This window comes from Hippocampus zosterae, chromosome 13 (genome assembly GCF_025434085.1).
Source record: "Hippocampus zosterae strain Florida chromosome 13, ASM2543408v3, whole genome shotgun sequence".
Classification (NCBI taxonomy): Eukaryota; Metazoa; Chordata; class Actinopteri; order Syngnathiformes; family Syngnathidae; genus Hippocampus; species Hippocampus zosterae.
Genome location: NC_067463.1, coordinates 10,044,366 through 10,066,336, shown reverse-complemented (window position 1 = coordinate 10,066,336; position 21,971 = coordinate 10,044,366). Strand labels below are relative to the sequence as shown.

Below are 21,971 nucleotides of genomic sequence, written 5' to 3'. Positions count from 1 at the left end.
TCCACAAGTAGTTCATAATGGGCTAAAGCAAACGCCACCTCATCGTTCCATTTCAGACAAAATGCAAAGATTCAAAGTAATTAAGTCCTGTTTCCTGGTCATCAGCCTCATACCAACCTCTGTGTGGCGCGGAGCTTGATGCGAATAAAGTGAAGCTACCTTCTCAACTATATGAAGTGATTGCCAGTGCCTCTTACCTGCATTAGACGGTGGAGTGGAAGATGGGCGAGATGGATTCGAAGTCGACTCACTGTCCATTTTTTCTTTTTTGGCCTCCACTTTAACGATGGTAACCTCCATCTTGTCTTGTTTTAGTAAGCCTTTCATAGACTGATTTTTGCTCGTCCCTTCCTCTACATCCTTTTCCCGTTTAACATCCGCGGAGGAAGAGGGTGAAGGAATGGAGGAATCGGAACTAGGAGACTTTATTTGGGCTGTGTCCTGGGCCTTGGAGGCGTCCGTTTCCATTGGGACTGTGCCATTAGATACTGGAGGCAAAGAAACTGATTCTTTAGCGGTGTCCTTATCATCATTAGCATTGTCTTCGACTATAGTTTGGTCCTCCTAAAAGAAGATAAAATATTTCATTAATTATTCATACATAAACTTCAATCACGAGATGCAGTTCAACATTCACCCAGGAAATTACCTCGGGCTTTTCCAACACCTGAGCGCCCTCCTGATGCTCTTTGGATTCCTGTGCTGCTGGTTCAGAGGTCTCCTTCAATGAGGGTGACGGCAAGCCAGTCTTTTCCTCCTCCTCCTTTTTCTGTTCAAAGTTTATAGCATGGAATGGTGACGAAGGTCCTGAAAGAGATTCGTCCTTCTCTTTTGGACTTTGCGAGGGTACGGGCGAGGGGGACAGATTGAGTGAGAGGAATGGTGCAGGAGAGCTCAGGGAGGTCATAGAGGCAGGGGATGTAGCGATGGGTGAGTTTGAGTCCTGGTGGCTGTTTTGCTCCGCGTCCTTTTGTCCATCCTCTCTGTGTGAACCGTTCATTAGAGGTGGTGGCGGAGACGGTTCGGATGCTGCTGCCAACAGAGTGGTGTGAAGAGCTTCCAGTTGTTGCCGATCACTGATCTTCATGGTTTTCCGAGCACGGAATATCTTCTTCTTCTCCTCCGTCACAACAACTTCCATTGCTGCCTGTGGAGTGACAAGGAGATATTAGAGGCCATGAGGGGCCTTTTAGAAAGACCACGTGGTTAATCGGAAGGTTACTGCATGGTCTTTCCGACTTCATAGTCTGTGGTTATCTGCATTGGAATATATTGGCTGTAGGTTCTGAAAAGAAACACTAGAGGGCCCTCAAGAGCCCTAGTAATGCCACAGTTGTATTTTTCCAGAAAGTTCTTTCTGGGATCTACATGCCACCCCATAGTTTTTTTTTCCCTTTTCTTATTGCCTCCAACAATTCTCTCAAAGATTCTAATATAAAGAACAATCTCTTCACAGATACACAGCTATGTATTTTCGATGGAACAGGGCCACAGTTAAGGTGGATCTCAGTGAGCCAGAAACAGCCTCTCTCATTAAATCCTTCCAACTCAAAATACAAATTTTGGTAACATTTTTGAAGTCTGTATACCTTTGACCCATTATCTGACGAACACAAATGGCACTGAAGCTTACAACAAGCAGCAGCAACCTAACCTTCCTCCCATCCCCCCACTTTTCTATTGGTTCAATCCTCAGCCTATCAGAGCATATGAATTCAGGCCAGTCTCCCACAGTGGTACAGAGGTTATGCAAAACATGGAAGACTTTCCGTAGTATAAAGTGTTGCGCGCATTTTATCTTCGGAGCACCTTTTGATTCTTTAACAGCATTCATTATATGTGCCTTTAATGTGCATACAAAGGCTCCATCTGAGATTTTAAAGTGATGTATGTTTATAAAGGAAAAACATTCACTGGAAATGCAGATTTAAAAAAACAAACACATTTTTCGGCCAGATAAATACAAAACACAATCGAAGTTGCTGGCAAAATATTGGGTCACTATAGCAACCACATACTAACAACCCATTAAAACAAACAGAGCTTCGTGTAAAACAGAGCCGATGGAAAGCTGATTTCAAACCACATAATAATATTTGTGACTCTACTTATGTCGGTTCGCTTTGTTGTATTGCTGACCTACAAGACTCGAACTGAAAGGGCCTTACTATTTGGGTGTGAGAAATGTCAAATTCTCACCGAATATTACTGATTGTCAGATGAGATACTGGTGCAGACGCACATCAATGTTCATTCATGACACAAAGTATTCTTGCAGTGGCTCAAAACTAAAAGATCAAGGTGAGCCCCAGCAATGTATGAAATATAGCATAAACAAGTCAGGAGTGATGTTAACTACAAACATGATTACCGCAACATTCCAACGTCGGTGCACACTGCGCAGAGCCCCTCCCCCACCCAGCGGCTTCATCTGCGCCAGGATTCAGCGCAGTAACTCAAAATGGCCGTTGGCTCTGCTGTTTGCTGGCAGGCACAACTCTCACTAGCTAGCTGAAAGAGGTTCCCTGTCGAAGGCATCAGGTTGCAGCAACAATGTTCAGTCAAAATGTAGGACACTTAAAAAAACAAATATGCTCAGATTAATTGAGCATAAACTGCAACTATATTTTATTCCTAGTATATATACTGGAAACTGAGAGGTAGGCATTCACCAAATATTGAGACTCTTCTTCCGAGTAACAGTACCAGATGTGCTGTTCTGGCTTAATCGTTTGACAGTAGCTAAATATGCTCCTACTATAGGTATGTTTCAAAATCCATATCACCGGCCATTTTCTTTCCATTTTGCAGTGCCGGATTTCCCAAACTTGGATTTGGCTTCATTTCTAATCTATTTGCAAAAGGAAATCATGGTTTTAACTGACCGATGACGGAACTGCCTTCACCACTTTGTTTTTAAATTTTCAATTTTGCTGACAAAGATCATAATGCTCTGCCATTTTGGCGAAAAGCTAGTACATTTGCCCTAAAATGTTTTTAGCAGCCATCCACAAGTCTAAATTTTAAATCGTATTACACATACTAACAACCATATGACAAGTGACTCAAACATTCAAATGCAAGAATTAATCAGAATCACTTCCTGTGTTCTGTGGCAGAACTTGCTAACATCCAGGCAAACATCAAAGTTAATATAAGACAAAGGTTGTGTGTATGGCTGCCGTTCTAATATGAAATGTTTGCTCAAATGCTAAAAAAAAAACACAAAAGCCATACCATTAAGCTACAATCGTAATTCTTGGATGACGTTAGCATCAAGGAATGACCTTGACAAAATATGAAGCTACACTGAAAACAGTATACAGACTGACTATCATATATGGCTAGAATTATCTATGATCGTCATCTGCATGCTTAAAAGTCAAAGAATTGTCAACCTTTTGCTGGATGTTTCACATTGAGGGTTATGTTGCGGGGGAAGGGAAAGGCCAAGCAGGCCAGCAGCTGAACATAAAAGGAAGGAGGAGGAGCTCTTTTCAGACTCGTCCATTTTCTTCTTACAGGTAGGGGGGAATTATGTGAAAGGGTGTGGGTGTGTGCCATGTTGTTTCGTGCACCGGTACATTCACTTGTATTACTCAGCTAATGAAATCCAGTTACCACAATGTAAAAGAAGACATGGCATCTGACAAATAGCCTGCTCGCAGATATAAAGTGAATGTTATAGAGCTGACAGAACTGCACACCTTGATGAAGCTGCAAGTATGTTGACAAAATGCACGTGTAACACAATCAATAAAATACAAAAATATACTGTCCAAAAACTGTTTATATAACAAAAACTTTAATACAGGTGTATCCCCAAAAAAATCACAACAGTAAAATACATACAGTATTTTAATGTTTATTTTTTCTGTCTTGGGGAAAAAATGTGTATTTTGGATTGTTTTGTTGGATGCATTCTTTGGTTTTTGACAATGTTTTCCTGCGTGTCATACAGTTTTCTTGCTAGTTGCAAGTAACTGTCCCGTCGATCACCGATGTCTGGTAATTCTTGTGCATACTGAAGGATTTTTGTTGCCATTTGCATTACTTCCTTGCTGGATGGTGGCTTGTCATCAGGAGTTGAATCGATGCCTTGTTTTTTAAAGTTTAGTAAATTTGCGTCTTTCCGACTCCAAGTGTCTGCTGGATCTTTTTAACTTTGTGTCCAGCCTCGCTCAAACGGATGCATTTCACTCGCTCCGCTCCAGTCGTTAACAGTTCTTCATGCGATGATTTACACGACTTAAGTGAATAAAGTTAAAATCTTTCGCAATTACAATAAAACGCACGCCAATAAAAAGTCGCCTACACGTCTTCGTTTCGAATCTGATGAATGAAAACGGTGAAGCGAACACGTTTCTTCAGTCTTGTCGAGTGGGTGCTGCTTTTAAGATAGTACCGCGTTCTCCGGGACATGAGTGAATAAAGTTCAAATCGTTCACAATTACAGTAAAACACACGACAATAAAAACTCACTTACACGTCGTCGTTTAGAATCTGATGATCGAAAAACGCGAAGTGAAAACTTGTTTCAGCGTCAGTCTTTTCCGTCGCATCGGGTGGGCGTTGCGTGTATTTAAGCTCCCGCGGCATTACACCTCCATCCGGGTCACAGGTAGTGGAATTTCCGCTTACGCAACTTCCGGTAACACGTAATATCCTAGTCAAAATGTTAATGCATAGGTTTTTATTCCGGGTGAAGGATATTCCTTTCCATAGAATTCCGGGGATGGGAATATTTACTGTATTTAAAATACTATAGTAAAAATCATATATACTACAACCACACCATTATGGTTTTAGGATAGTTAGCATAGCATAGCAAATGAAATAGCATAGGAAATGACCTTGAACGTAACCTAAAGGAAGTAAAGACAACAACAATGGACAACAACCTAAAAGTGATATGAATGTAAATATTTAGAGTTGAAAATTTGGGCTAAGTGGGTTTTAAAAATAAACAAAAAAAGGTCTGTCTTCATCATATGTGAACTAGGCCTTTGAGGACTGTGGGGGAAGGGATAGATAGGCTTTGTCCTGTACAGACCTGCAGGAAAACAGGAGGAAGGAGGAGGAGCTGTTCAGGACTAATCCAACCTGTTATAAATTTGGGGGGGGGGGGGGGGGGGGGTCCTGCATTGGAGCATGTCCTCAATTACCTTGTAATTTGTGCTAAAACTGAAACTGTCAACTTTATGAACCTAAATGTAGATATTTGATTTCTGAATCAAATACAACAAAAAAGTCAGATTATACAAACAGTCAATCCTCTTTGGATATAATTCTGTATAAATCTGATGTAGCATGCTAGGGTACAGCATATAGATTGTCAACATCTAGTGTAGCTAGCAGCGCAGACGGACGGACGGAACAGGAGTAAACGACACAAGTAGTTGCCAAGCAACACCCCTCCCCCAACTCGAGCACGGACTGGTACACCGTATGGAAAACTACAGCCAGTATGGAAGAAACCATTTGGGAAGAGGGCAGGGGGAGAAAGAGAAATGACTTTGAGGAGAGGAAAAAAAATAAACAATGTCAAAGACGATACCAGATTATACATCGGGTAAATATGTGGATTAAATTATCTATATTCCCCTCAAAAAAGATTTTTAATAATTGAAAAACTGTTCTCTCATTTTCACCGATAACTCCAGAGACTGTGTCTTACTGGTTTCTATTTGCCCTAGAGAAAACTAGTCACGGATATTTACAGTAGAGTGTGTGTATATTATATATATATATATATATATATATATATATATATATATATATATATATATATATATATATATATATATATATGTATGTATGGACACACACACGCACATATTTTCCCCAAAGTACATGTTAGACCAACAAAGACAAGATAAGAGAAAGGGGGAGGAGCCTACTTCAGGCCATAGCATTAATTTAAAAAAATGTAATCTTAAATCCATTGAATATGCTCTCCACTCACAAATTATTGACAGTTATTTAAAAAAAATTGAGCCCAAAAAATACGCACAGAGACACAGCACATTCTGCTCCAAATCGCACTCAAGCCATGTGCAGCAGAATGCTCCCCCACCAGACAAAATTGCCCCCCCCCCTTTTCTCATATGGACTGAACCACTCAAATGGTGGTGGTGAAATTGTAGCTTGTTCAAAAAGACAAAACAGTGAAATATTTACCTATTAAACACTTCTAGTACTGTTAAAGGCACCAAAATAGAACAATCGGAGTAAATGTTATCCAATTTCTAGGTTGGACAGTTTTTCTTTCAAAGAATCTTTGAAAAGAAGCCGAGAAAACAAATTCAGAAGGTGAACAGAAGACAATTGTCGCAGAAGGTTGGCATACAACATAAAATCACAACATGAAAAATGTAGTTAGCGTGGTAGTGGTAGCCTTGCAGCGCATGAAAGCAGAGCACAGTCAGAACCACTCCAAAGCCTCCATCTGCCCTACCAGAGCAGACAGAGCGATTGTTCAATGGACTGAACCATACAAACACAGGGGTGCTGCCTTAAAAACAAGAAGGTGGGAGAGAGAGATCAAATACTTTAATTGGACTTGAACCGTACTAAATAATTCCTTACCCTTTAACTTTGCTTTGTTGTTGATAAAATAGGTGGCTTGATCTTTTCTTAGCTAAAAACATGAGGCATGTTTTGGGGTATATGAAGCATAAGAGGTAAGTGTGGAATGTGATACAAATAAACTTTCATTTGCAAATCCAGCCAGTCTTCTGTAAAAGCCCTGTTATAAGAAATAAACAAGCTGCAAGTCCGTTCTTTGCCCATCCCCCACACTGTGATAGTGCAGAAACACAAAATGGCCACCAGTTCTCCTGCGAGCAGCAAGCTCTGCTGAGACACGAGTGGATCCATGAACAGACTCCGCCTACCACGCAGGAAGAAACAACAACAAGGAAAATCTAGCAACAGAAAACTGCATTCTCATGTACAGAACTGCATGGAAAACCAGAAAGAACTCTTATAAAAATAAAATGAAATTGTATTTCCCCTGTTAATGTAGTTGCTAAGAGACCATGTTATGTGATCACTGTTTACTATTTAACTATGAGTGAAGCGGAGAGAAAAACATCAAGTTTTGATGTTTTTTTAAGACTGTATTATCTATATTTATACATCCAGTAAAATCAAAGGCAAGTCAGTGAGAGCTCAGAGTCTGCATTCCAATAATACTGCGCACGGTGCATATGGTTCCCCTCCCCCTACCCTCACTGTGCTCATCTGGATTCAGTGAAACTCAAAATGGCCACCAGGTCTGCTGGTGCGCTGATCCTGCTACCTCGAGCACGTCTTGAGTTACAGCTCTTGTTCATTTTTTGCGTAGTTCCTCTAGACTCGATGTCGAGTGATGATGACTCAAAAGCGAATTTTACAAACATTGACGGTAGCGTTAGACAACTATATTCTCTTTCTCCACTGGGTCGGCATGATTTTTAAATGTTATCCGATAAATATAAAACAAGAGGATAGACTCCCCAGCACCGGCTGATAAATTCTTAATACGTAGAACAATATGTCATGTATGTCGATTTGTTTCTTTCTCACACTTGATCACATGAAAACTGTCGGCACAGAACTATAAATATAAATTCTCATGTTTATTCACAATTCTGATGTTAAATCATACAATCAAAGCTTAAGACACAGTTAAGTGTGCTCAGGTGGACTATAAAACTGAATTATTAATTCACAGCCCAAAAAAAACGCACAAATAACTTAAAAACTTGCAATCCAAAAGCACCGCCTCCTTGGCTGCCAAACAGAGTACGCATAATTTGCTCTTCTTTTTTTCACAGGCTGAGTAGAAGGAAAAAAGGGAAGAAAAGGTGGGGGAGGGTAGAAGCGCCAGTTTTCACTCAGCGCAGTGTTCTTTCGCGATATGCTATCACGTAAGTTCTTACGGGTGCAAAAAAATGCAGGTTGGTCCATAATGCAAGAAAATAAACAAGTAAACAAGACCAGTAATGTGTTAAATTAGTATCACCAAGCACCTTATGAGGTTAAAAAAATGTGAGCGTTCCAGTTAATACCTGTTGCGGTGTTGTTAATGAATGTTTTATAATGTAATGAGCAGCTTTAAAATGACTATCTTTGAAAGTTTTACGGTTGGACTATAGCTAGCACCAAACAGTCGGGTCTGAAATCAAGAAGCAGACACAGAGCGGCAACACCCCTCCCCCACACCAGCACACTGCCTGCTCCAGTTGGAAGTTTTTTACAGCCGAGCCCGGACTAAACCATTGCAGCAGGAAGAGGGTTACAACAGACAGCCCTAAAATAAGGACACGTTCAGCTGAGGCAAGACCATTTCAGCCTCATGTATTTTAGTTCAGTGTTGTTTCCATTTCACTCAGCTTACCTACGAGTGGGAGCGCGTGTTCTTTAGACAACTGTTAGCGCTTACGTCTGTTTAGCTATAAATGCGGGCCAGCTCAGTTTTGGGTTTTTTTTTTGCAATGTTTGTTTGTATCAAACGCAAATAATCACTTTGCAGAGTAGAATCCATAAATGCTGTGTTAAAAACCTTTTTATCCTCCATATATGGTCATTGAGTAGAGAGCATGGTCTTTGCAAAACAGAAGCACAACAAACATGATCGGTAGGACTTAGAACAGGATAACCACTCGTACACATGCTCGCAACATGACACTTCCCCTCCCCCACTCACTGCTTCCGCTTTAATCGATTGTAGTCGACACGACGTTCCAAAATGGCTCCTACTGCTCTAAGTTGTTACTGCAGAAAAGCTCCCACATCTATCTCCGCAGAGTTCTCCTGGTGCGTTTTCTTGAGAACCATGTTTTTGATTTTTTTTTAAAGCTATATTTGCAAGGTTGCTGTGAAATCTAAAATGTCGTGAAATCAAAAATGTATATTTTATTTACTGACTACTATAATTAACAATTAAATTTAGGTCCTAACTAAAAAGAGGGACACAGAATTCCGACTTGAAAATGGAACGTCTATTTTCAGCTAAAATGGGCATTTAAAACTAAAAAACATTTTAAATACCTCAAAAGCATCTGTATCATGATTTAATCTGTCCACCGTTAGCTATAGGCATGTATCTGGTTATGTTATCTTTGACACAATGGTGATCTAATTTCGTCGTAGGTATGAGTTAATTTGGTGGCTGTTGATCTCACACGCAAGTAAGGCACCTGGCTCACTCAAACTTCGCCTCTTCCTGTGTCGCTGCCACACCCTTGCATGACGTCGTCCAAATGACTGCGACAAAACAATAACTTTGTGATAAAGATGGAAGAACAATGCCCACAGAAGAGAAAGTTTGCTTTCAGGAAATTCCTAAAGCAAACATTCAATACTAAATGCATTCAGAAGTCCTCTTTATGGCATATAAGTGCTGCAACAAGTATGTTTATTTTTTGACAAGAACATAATATGTCTGACATATCGTGCTTGTCATTATTTGGCTAGCATTTGGTTTACTTACAGCTCTGGCCTCTCCATTTGGTTTGACTGTGGGAATTGAACCCGTTTCAAGGTTTAATCTACAGGAATATCCATTTAGGTACTGGCTTCGGTTCACTAGGCAGTCCTTTGAGAAATGGCGATCACAGACAAACAGCTGCTGGGTGGTTTGTCGCGTGCTCCCAAAAATAAATTCCAACCATTTTTGTCGATACAGTAGTTTCATCTCTAGAATTAAATTGAATACTTGGCCATTTTGGGAGAAAACGTTATCAGGTGGAGACTGAAATTGCAAAATGATCACATTTATCATAACATGGTACTTTATATTTATGTTGTTTTTTAAAATAATAGATTTATGTGAAGTGCATCAGCAAAAGAAGATATGCTTGTTTAAAGGAAGGAAGTTTCGATATCTTGATAATTTAGTTCCCAATTAAAGTTATGCAAACTATTTAAATCAGTTTCAAGTGCAAACTCTCACAACACCACTCCAAAATCTCCTTCAGAAGTTGACTTCCTGGTGTGTTTTGAATTGTTGTCCTGCTGCAGAACCAAAGTGTGCTTCAGTTACAGGTTACAAACTGTAAGCCGAACATTCTCCTTCAAGATTTTTTGGTAAGGAGCAGAATTCTTGGTTCTAGCAATCATAGCAAGTTGTCCAGGCTCTGCAGGAGCATAGCAGTGCCAGACCTTCACACTACTGTCATGTTTGTTGGTATAATGTTATTTTTTTGAAGTACTGTGTTACATTTACGGCAGATGTACAAGACACACTTCCAAAAAGTTTAACTTTAAGATCATCAGTCTATAGTACTTCCAAAATTCCTTTTAATTTTTCAGTACAAAATGAAAGCCTTAATGTTCTTTTTGCTCAGCTGTGATGTTCGCCTTGCAACTGTGCCATGGATTTAATTTTTGCCCACCATCTTCCTCATTGTCGAGTCATAAACACTGACCTTAACTGAGGTGAAGGAGGCACAACAGTTTTTTCGATTGACGAGAGTGGCTCAAACTACAGGAGACAAGTTTGTTGTGGAGTTTTCACATACTTGGCCAATAAAGATGATTCTGATTCTGATTCTGATTCGTTGTTGTCCTGGGTTCCTTTATGACCTCCTGGTTGAGTCTTCATTGTGGATGATCTTGGGGTAATTTTAGGAACCTGTTCATTCCTGGGAAAGTTCACCACTGTTCCGTGTTTTCCCCATTAGTGGATAACTGCTTTTACCGTGGTTTGCTGGATTCATAAAGTTTTAGGAATGGCCATGCCCTTTCCAGACCGATGGAAGTAAATTATTTTATTTCTCATCTGTTCTTGAATTTCTTTGGATTGTGGCATTTTGTTGCACTTTCTTGATAGCTTTTGTTTGGTTGGCTTGATTTTGTCAGACAGGTTCAAATGAAGTGATTTCTTGATTGAACAAGTCTGGAGGTAATCAGGCTTGGGTATGGTCAGTGAAAATAAACTCGACTTTCACAAAAAAGATTAGCCACAATTGATTCAGGATTAAACAAAGGGGACTGGTACTCTTTCCTTTCAGGCCCAGGTAGCTTTGAATAGTATATGTGTATACATGGGTATTCTTTGTCTGATATTTATATTTGTTTGTCGACTGTAAAAATGAAAGTGGAGAATATATGCAGCAAAATAGTAACTGAAGTCAATGAAAACTATGCACTGTAATTCTACAGCTAAGAATGCTGTTTGAGTTTGATTTTAAGATACTAGAAACCATTAGTGTAACATCTACTATTGAGAGGGGTTTCCTTCCCCTGAATGGAAGTGAATACATTTATTTACTTTGCTATCTTTAACATTAGGCGAGATAGTGACGAAAAACGTCAGCCTGCTACGCCCCCAAACCACCACCACCACATATGTTTAAACAATTATGCAAGCCCTACTACCAAATTGCCAGTTCACCACAATCTTGAAAACAATGTGGTAAAAATTATCACAGCGCAACATCGTTGTTTCCATTTCCATATTTTCTTCCCTTATTCACTGATTTCTGTGAATATTACAGAATCTCCATCCATTTTCTGTACCTAGGGAGGCTCCTGAATCTAGTGGATCACTCCACAATGTGACAGCAAGAGTCCAAATGAAATTCAAACCTTTAACCAATACACAACCCGTCTATAAAGTTTTGTAGAAATTGGTTATGTATTATCAATTTACTAGTCTTATCTTAGATGTGATGGCTTTAACAATCACTACTAAGTACGCTACTTTTACAGTTCTACCAAACCTATTTATAACCCCAATAATCTGGCGGCACCAACTCTGCCGGCCAGTTTATCCCAGCGAACCAATCAGCAGAGAATTTAGTGCTTTTGGTTTAGAGAACAAGAACAAAAGCACTGGCACACAGAAGACCAGGTATGTGCACTATCTTTGATGTACCTCTAATTTCATCAATTGTCAGGGGAGCCCCTAGTTCGCGGAGTGTTAGACTCGACAGTAAAGATGTAACGATATGTTCCTTTTTTACCAATATATTGACATAAGGCCTAACGATTTGACACAAAGTAATATATTGCTTTTTTTGAACTACGATATTAAAACTAAAAATCAAATCAATCAGAGACGGTGCCCAAACACTGGCCACACCCAATACAGCCGATATGAAGGCCGAGAAGAAGGCAGGTTCAACATATGTTGAATAGGTAGACTGAGGAAACCAGAAGCAGTTGGCTCCAAAAGGCTCCAAAACAACTGTCATATCAGTAATAACCTCCAGAGGTCTGGAGTCAAGGTTTCAAAATCTCATGTTGGCAAAGGCGTCCAAGAACAAAAGCACAGATGCTTCACCAGAAGATGCAAACCACTCATTAGCAAGAAGAATAGAGAAGCCACGTTTCGCAAAAGTACAGATGACAAAAATTCTGGGAATTGTGTTTTACAGACTGATGATGCAAATTATCATATTTTAAGTCTGGAGCTTTGAGAAACAAAGGATCTTCTCATTGTCCCAAGCATACAAGTCCGTCTGCAAATAAGTTGAAGTAATGGGTTGTCTTGGACTTTCAGGGCATCTTTTGAATGCCCCATTAATCGAGATTGAAGCAACATGGTAGAAGCAGGTTTTAGACTGCCCAATTGTATCTCCAGACATAAACCCTAAAGAGCATGCACTTTACCCGCGAAAGGCAATCAACTGAAAGGGCTTGTTTCAGTGCTAAATGCACCTGCTCTGTGATAGTCTCAGAGCTCTGTTAACAGAATGCTGGGGAGCAAACATAAGCATGAAAACCAAGGTACACATAGGGTAAGTAGGTAGGGATAACGGTGTGGAGAAGTTTCAAGCAAAGGATATGAAAAGATTTCACAAGGAGCATGGTTCTATCAATCATTGGAATGGAGAAACCACTCCAAATCTACCAAGACATGTCCAGCACTGATCAGAGATGCAGCCAATGTGTCCATGATCACTCTGGATGAACTGCAGAGATCCACGGCTAAGGTGGGGGAATCTGTGGACAACTATTTGTCGCACACGGCTAAAATCTGGCCTTTTTACAAGAGTGGCAAGAAGAAAGCCATTTCTCAAAGATAACCATAGAAAGTCCCATTTGAAGTTTGCCAAGCCACCTGAAGGAGGCAACAAATGTGGAAAAGGGTGCTATCGTCAGATGGGACCACAACTGTATTTTAGAGAGAACTGCAAAAGGTTACGTTAGGTGTAAAAGTAACACTCCCATCACCCTGAAAGCATCATCCCCACTGTCAACCGTGGAGGCAGCATTAGGGTCAGACGAAAACAAATGTCCACGTTATGCTTCATGTTTCAAGTGGGATTAAATTAAAGTCAAATGTAAAAACAACACGCTGTTGTTCAAAACAACTTTGCAGATTCAAGGACAATGTAAGTCATCTCGCGAGCAGTTTCCCCGCCAATGGCGCACATATTGGGCTTGTGATGACGTGTCGGTCGAATGTGTCTGGATGAGTGTTCAAACTGCAGATGCATCGCATACATACCGATTTATATCCACGTTCGGAGGACGAGGTCAAATTTGAAAAGAAAAGTTGAAATTGTACCGTTCACACATTCTCGCAAGCATGTGGGCAAAAAAAATCTGCCCTCAATACAGCTTCAAAAAGTGTGAAAACTGCTGAGAACAGCGCGGGAAATGTAAACATATCACTGTTGGGGGAAAAAAAATCACCAAATAATACCTAAACATGACAAAAATGCTTGTGATCTTGCTAAATAGCTGAGTTTCGCAAATATCTAGCAGCTTTACTTTTGTAATAATAAACAAGCGTTTTCATGACACTCTGATCTTAAAAACCAAAAACTTTTAACACGCGTGCACACAAACAGACAATTATTAAAAAAAACTTCAAAAACCTGAAGCCTTGGCGGATGCAGCAGATGCAACAAAGAAGTCCTCCCTTCACGTAAAGAGAAGTCGCTAGCAAGCGAGCCGGCACCAGAAAGTGCCAACCACACACATAGAGGTGAAGATTGGGGTGTGTTCCACTTTATATCACAGTATGAGAGGTTGTTGATACTGTTAGTGAGGATTCTTGGTCTAATGTTTCCATGTAAATCAAGTTGCCGTGCATTTTAACATGACGTCATTTCCTGCGGGACTTCACAGCCTTGTTGATGTTCACCGTGGATACCGCTAGCCCAAAATGGCCGCCACGGCCCACAATGCAACAAAGTCCCCCTCAGCACATAGTATTTATTGTATGCGAAAAATTACACTTCACATTGGTTTGCGAGCAGTTATTCCTTGATAAAAATGTGTTTTTTTACTTCTTATTTCATGGAACTGTTTATTTTTAAACATTTGTTGCAACTGCAAAAATGAAAACATAACTTTATTCCGGGAAGTTTAATTGTACTTGCATTCATTTCAACGAGGAACAAAGACTTGTGAACCGAGTCAAAGAACAAATGAAAAAGCTGAGCTTCCACTCTATATACTGTTGTCTCTGGCGTTTCTATGATTGGGTTATATGATAAACTTGGAGAAGCTTGGAGGAAATGTGTTCTTACCTGGGTTGAGTGGTGCTGCTTGTGAAATTGAAATCACTCAAATTCCACCAACCAAAGTGATGATAGTTCAGAAATGACTGTGGATGGGCATTAGTATATGGATTTGTTGATGGGCTGCAGAATAAATCAGAGGATATATTCCGCCAAATTTCAATGGCGTTATGCCATACGATAAATTGAGGGGTAGGGGCACAGTTTAATGTGAGACCATATTCTTAAGAAGATACTGTATCAGAGTTGGTGTTTCATACTGCAATGACACAAATGAATGGAGCACAGTTTGAGTCCAGCAAAGTCAACATGTCGTTCAATTATTTTATTTTTCAATGTCACCCTTAGATATTCTTATTCAGCCATGGTGTCTCCAACAACTCCTTATTGGCAGAACATGCATGATATCATTTTCATTGCTAACCTACATGCTTATGTTGCGCTTGGTTGTCATTGAAGGGATTACTTGCATTTCCATGACCTTAAAACCAAGGTATGTGCCAAACAATAACACCATCTCAAGCACAAGTTATAGAGTATGGGATCGACACTAAAATCTGCTTTATTCTATGCTGTTCCTGTGGCAGAAATCTTGCCTCACTCATTCAGATGCGTGCAACGTGAAATCGCTTGAGTGGCCATGATCCGCAGCCACTGGACAGCCACTCTTGCTGCCCATTTTAAACAGAGCCAAATACATTCTTCCCAAAATGGAGTAACATGTAACTAACATGTCAACAAAAGGTTATGGAGATTATAAGATGACATGGGTATATCAGCTGTGATTTTGGTAGATTTCACATCTGCTTCTTATAAAAGAATTTGAAAATACGTCCATGTAATTGTAAGAGTCTCAAAAACTGTAAGCTTGTGAAGCCAGAGACTCTGCAACTGTTCAAAATGCTAGATTTTGAGTTGCTATCCCAATTATGCAGTTAGGTGCCCCAAAGAGGTTTGAGGAAACGATTAAAAAAGCAGTTTATCACAAACACATTGCTTTGGTTCTGAAAATCTGCTCCTGTGAAATACAGTTCACTTCTAATGTACTGTGAAAAGGAATCGGTTATTCTGAATGCGGGTAAACCATACACACTGTGCTTAGGGCCAAATTAATCCTCCCTCAAAATTATGACTTATTTGTGCTGCGCGGTTTAAACAGAAAAAAAACCAACACTGGTTACTTCTCTATAAATTACTATATCGATGTCAAGTATATTGGATATATTTTTAAAGGGATGTTTTGAACTGCTTCTGGAATCCCAGCCGCTGATATTAGGCCACACCCACATGCAAGGCTAGTGTGGCTCATGGAAAGTTACTGGCCTGTACCATTTCAAACCAAGAGGGGAGCCGAATGAAGAATGACTACAAGGAGTGCAGCAGCGTGACACTCACCTGTAACAAAATTCTGCTAACAGAGGCCATAGGATGATGTTCAACATAAGCCTAATGTAATCTTACATTTTTTAATAAACCCAGTTGTGATGCTTGCAGTGTCAAATTGAGTTTATTCATTTTTGTAGTAAAGCTCTTTATTACACCCACAAGCTTGACAACTTCTAAACCTGTTCTCCTCAAACTCTCATGTCTGCAGTCTGCTGAGCATGGTGCTCGTTTTAGCTCAAAAGCAATTATTTCAATTGAAGGGATCAACATTGAATACTAAATGTTAAGTACCAAGAAAATCTGTTAAAATCAATGCAAATCGTGGGACTCCTGGTAGAAAGTAAGCCGATAGACCAAAAAGCAGTGTTGAGCATAGCAATTCAAAACATCCAAACATAGAGCCAGGCAAAAGACACTGTTGTGATGTAAGCCCGTATTCTATTCTCAGCCTCTAGAGGGCTCATTTATAATCGAAACAATGTTGAGACCTCAGCCGATATGTATTAGGTGTCATGGCTGTCTTGTGATATTTCTCAATAATTTTTTTTGCACAATCTCAAATAATGTATCGTGAGTATCTTTATGCAAAATCACTAATATGACAAGCTAAAAAAAATAACATGCGGTTTGCACATTGTAAATAAATCAAAAATACAAAATGATATTTCTGTAAGAATTGTGTGCATGAAAAAATATGCTGTAAGATGTATTGAAATGTACTGCAGTGTAGGCAATGGAGAATGTCGAAAAAATGCTCAATTTCTTGCTCATAAAATGAGAAGCAGTAAAATGGCAACAGTTAATGGTAACATGGCATATGGTGCTCCGATCGCACTCTTGAGTCCCCTCCCCCTTTCCTTAACATGGCACGTTACAGACCACATCAGTAACTGCATCATAACAAGTTTGGCCATTTTTTTGTGTTTTTTGTTATTGTAACGTGTCCTTGGGTGTCTTGAAAGGCGCTTATAAATAAAATGTATTATTATTATTATTATTATTATTTTCTGCATCGCTAATTTGGAATAATGTCCTGCTTTTGGAAAGGAATGGAAATTTGGATGGAATGTTTTTTTTTTAATTAGATTCATCAATAAACAGAATAAAGAATGGACAGAATAATCAATTCTAAAAATAGTCATCAGTAAACAGCTCTAAATTTTTGAAAATAGCTAATCTTTCTAAGTTATTGGCCGATCTCACTTCACGGAGAATCGATCTGATTTGGTTATGAAATGTGGATTGAGAAATGTCATGGAAATGTGAAATTCTGTAAAAGGTGGAAATTTTAGTCATGTAAAAAAATAATTACAAAGATTTCTGGATCACATAAACATTTATAAATCGTTATGGCTTGAATTGGTCAAGAAATGTGCAAGTTTTACTGACAAATAAAATGCTTAAAATAAAAATCAATATAGTGTATGAGTGTAGAATAACTAAAATTTTGAAAAGCGGGTGCTAACCTAATGTGTCTCGTTAAAATTACAAAATATACCAGCATGCAATTAAAAGAAAACTGTTCAAATAGTGTAACAGTAAAATCCGTCCATATGAAAAGCCAAATATAGGGGGGAAAATCTGTCTTTGTTTTGATAAAATGCGATAAAAGGTTGAATTTTCTTGTATGCTAGCTATAGCCGCAGTACCATCACTCACCGACAGTCGCGTCGTCAAGCGATGTTCCTGCGATTTTTTCCGTGTCGCGAGCGGTCCAAGAAGAGGTCCGTCTGCTTCTTTCTCCACGCTTCGGGATGTTGTAGCAACGCTACTTTGTTAAAGGTCCGCTGGCCCGGGGAAACGGGGTGAACCGGCTTAACCGTGCCACAACGGCAACCAACAGCGGCGGCGGCGGTGTGGCGCTTGGCTCGGTTTGGCGCTCGCGAACCCACTCCAGTCCCGTTTTACTAGTCGTCCAGTCGCTAGCAGTCGCTCCTCCTCTTTTCCAACGCACAAAAAAAACCGTCTGTGGTGCGGAGGCGGGAAGAGTGAACTGCTCGAGGAGGGGAAGGAGGAGACGACTGGGAGGGGAGGTGATGGACTCGACCAACCCTCGAGTCCTGGTCGTCAGTTGGTTTGTGTCCCTCACGGAGTGAGAGACACAACAACAACAACACAGCCACAATCTGTCTGCTAGGTATGAAGGTTCATACTGGACAGAGTCCTGTTGAGACTGAAGCAGAAACTGTGCTAAAACTAAGCAACAGAAAAGTGAAGTTTGAGACTGTATACAGAGACACAGGACGAGAATATGGCGGATTGGCGCGGCCGAGATTGGTTGACCCGAGGGGAGGGATTAAATGGCGGGGGAGGAGTCAATTCGAAAAACAACTCCAAACAGCACTGATCTGTCGAAACTGCATGATCCTGGAGCAGTACAATGTAGTACTGAATTTGGCACATTTGAATTTGGCACATTTGCCATGTCATCTCATCGCAATGGAGAAAACATCCACAGCATGCAATTGTGTCACACACATATGGTCAGAATCAATAATTATCTAAAAATATGACAAAAAAACATAAATCGAGTATATCATACTCACCAGAGATGCACATTATTAAATACATTACTGGCATTATTACATCACTACAGACGTGCTTTGTTGGTCAAAATCAATTCTCTCCGACCAACCAATCAACGGACAGATCCAAAGCTGATGTTCTTGAGGGCCATTCATTCATTCATTCATTCATCTTCCGGACCGCTTTATCCTCACTAGAGTCGCGGGGGGTGCTGGCGCCTATCCCAGCTGTCTTCGGGCAGAAGGCGAGGGACACCCTGAATCAGTTGCCAGCCAATTGCAGGGCACACAGAGACGAACAACCATGCACGCCCACACTCACACCTAGGGACAGTTAAGGTTGTTCAATCAGCCTGCCATGCATGTTTTTTTAAATGTGGGAGGAAACCGGAGTACCCAGAGAAAAACCATGCTGGCCCGGGGAGAACATGCAAACTCCACACAGGGAGGCCGGAGCTGGAATTGAACCCGGTACCTCTGCACTGTGAAGTCAACGTGCTAACCGCTGGACTACCTAACAGTCACCCTCTTGAGGGCCAGTTCATTGAAATCTGATTGGTTAAAGATCATTAAGTCCTCATCACTAATATTCTGCAGTTAAAAGTACATTGGCAAGCTTGACTGATTCTGAAAGCCGTGGGCAAATTGACATAACACATCGAGGCTGAAATCCAACTAGACAAAAAAAAAACAAAAAACAAATATAACATGCTGTGCACCAAATAATCCAGTTGCAACATAAACTCATGTTGCAACATTACCACCCCCCCCCCCTCCACCTCACCCATAAGACAATGACTAAGATCATTTGATTTCGGATAAGAGGATGCTGGGTGTTATGTCCCCACTTTGCAATTACTACTTTCCTAACCAATTTATTAGGACTTCGACCTGCGATATACACTCTCATTTTAAAAAGACATACTGTATAATGCACACAACTCTATTTTCAGCTCGGCACCTTATGTTGAGCAGCTATTCATTACCCGCTGATCAGCTATGATTCACCAATGACAGTTGAAAATATCCGGAACTCTCTTTCTGGACAATATTGATTATCACCTTGCTTTGTTTCCTGCCTGTTGAACCTCTACTGGAATCCTCCATCATACCTCTGTTCGCTGTCAGGCCGGCCGACTATCGAGTGCTGGCCAATGCTAGTTTAATGGCATTTGGCTAGCATCTTAGGGTATTTCAGAAATGTCAAATTAAGTGACATTTTCAGCGAATATGATTTATGTTCTGCAGAAACATTTGCAAGTTATGAGTTTGCAAATGTTCAAACTCGAATCGGAAGGCGTTCATTGTACCATGGGTTATAAAACTTTTTCTTCTGAATTTTTTTTTCCTAGCGTTAAACACAGTTCAGGTTCACTCACAAGTAACACATGGATTAACCAATTGTAAGAAGAATCAGCTAAATGCCTGCAACAATGGTAAACATTACAGGATACTTGATTCAGTATTGGAAAATGCTCCGCAGGCCGGGTTAAAGAATGGAACGGGTCTTATGAGGCCTGCGGGCCATACTTTGCCTTCTGTTTAGTCTAAGATAGACTTGCACTGCAGTGTCCAATTCCTATTTAGGTCCGATATCACTTTCACATGTCTATTTACATGGACGTTACAAATGACGCATATCTCATAACACTGCGTATAATTTCATTGAACACCTGAAGCAAGCCACTAGCTGTTGAATTATATGTACACAATTACACAAGTAACCTAAAAACATCCTCATTTTACTCGTTGCCACTTGTTTATTTGTCAGAGGAGTACAGGTGGCAGTCAATTCTAGACTAAATAGTGTTGTATCACCCACTAACAACAAAAAACATCCCTTGTACGTATTAAATGTGTCACGATTATAATAACAGAGTGACAGGATGTCTATTTCCCCCATTCTGCTGACCTCATGCGACAGTCAGCCATTTTGTGAATGTGCCTGTAATGCGCAGTTCTCCAGTCAGCCACAAGAGGGTAAATCATGCTAATGTAGCAAAGTAGCAAGACGCTTCAGTGTTTCTATTGCTGTAATACACAGGCTAAATCCCTTTGTTGTGAACCCGTTTAAGCTCCAACAGACAAAAGATGTGGAACAAGAATTAACAGTTATCACACAACTGCACATCACACAGAATCAGTCAGTTAAAAGTTAAGGGAGTCCTTTTTCTAATCCTTGATCAACACAAACAACTGGTTTACATTGGAATGCTACCAAATCTTAGAAACGGCATGATGTCGAATGAGGTTACATTTCTCGAAATGTAAAGCTTGGCTGAAACGTAAACATTAGTTTCAAGAACATTCTTATTCTATATGTAGTTCCTTCACCACTCACAGTTGTGAATTGACACAATATCGTTGAACAAAAACATAAGATCAAAAAAGTATAACAATTGCGAAATGTTTAATAAATCCTAACTTTGTATGACATTGATATCTGCATTTTGTCCCTGTAACTAAGACTTTTTTCCGATGAATAGATCAGTTCTATTCCCGCATTGAACATTTAATTTTTATTTCATTATTCGGCTATGTTTTAGTTTTTTTTTGGGGGGGGCGGGGGCTGCTTATTTTACGAATCAAACTGCAACACCCATGACAAGCTGTAGTTTTATGAAATACTGAAAGTTTTTAAAAAATGACTCTGACTCCGAATTACTCCAGCAGACAGTCAAGTACTGTCTGTCTCACGTCAACATTGTGTTATCAGGTCTACTGCTAACAGTCAAATTCTTCAGGGTTGTTAAATTCAAGACTGGATGGAGACTGTTGTTCAATTATAAGGAAACAGATGGCCTTGGTTTATTGCCATCTACTGGTTTTTGGAGGAAATCCCCTCTTGTTTTTTATGACTTCCCTATTTTCTGCAAGGACGAAAATAGTCACATTAAAGGTAACCAGAACAAATCTTGCTGCCTGGAAAGATTAAGAAACCCCTGCATTTGACAAGGATCTGGGTAAAACTTTGAGGGATTTATCTACGACATCATTGCAACCGTCTACTCCCCTAGAATGACAAAGGCACCGCCCACCCACTCATGATCCTCACGAACCAGGAAGTAGCCTGCTAACAAACAACCAAACCCAAACAGAGGACTCTACTTTTTTTCTTCTCTTTTGTTTACTCTTGGTCTGTTGAGTGTCATTTTAGTCAAAAAGGCTTATGAAAGCATAGCCACGATAACAAGCTGAATGGTGGTGCGCAAAACCAAAGTGAGGTTGCAAAGAATTTCATAACTGTGATCTGGACAATTCGACTTGTAGCCAGGGGGAAACTTTGGGCTACGTCTCACCGAAGGTCTGCTTACTGTAATCTTATTTGTAATACTAAGAGAGGAAGTTGCTGTCCATGTCCTTTGCTTTCTCAGTCAACAAGGCGTTATGAGACGGAAGCTTTGTTGCCAATCAATTGAATCGATACTGGTTCAGCCAAAGTATTCCGACAATGATTCTGAAACTTCAGTTCCTCCTTCCTTCCGTCGATCTCTCTGCTGGTTGCACCCACACCTTGCTCAGTGTGTACTTATCTGCCACAAATGTTATCCAGTTATCAAGATTGCAAGCTGACATTTGGGGGATGTAAGGTGGA

General features: G+C 40.1%; 1 protein-coding gene across 2 annotated transcripts in view; it reads right to left on the bottom strand.

The window, feature by feature from the left end:
* The window catches only part of atf7ip (activating transcription factor 7 interacting protein), a 44,029-nt gene extending 25,937 nt beyond the window's left edge, over positions 1-18,092 (bottom strand). Inside the window, exons 1-3 of one of the 2 annotated variants that reach the window (XM_052084275.1) lie at positions 17,511-18,092; positions 650-1,147; positions 198-564 (exon numbers count right to left, since the gene is read on the bottom strand). In XM_052084275.1, coding sequence (XP_051940235.1) covers positions 198-564; positions 650-1,141 — 859 coding nt within the window. In that variant the 5' untranslated portion in view covers positions 1,142-1,147; positions 17,511-18,092. The remainder of the gene's footprint in view (positions 1-197; positions 565-649; positions 1,148-17,510) is intronic. The other variant, XM_052084276.1, reaches the window with a different exon arrangement.
* Between the last annotated feature and the right edge of the window lie 3,879 nt (positions 18,093-21,971).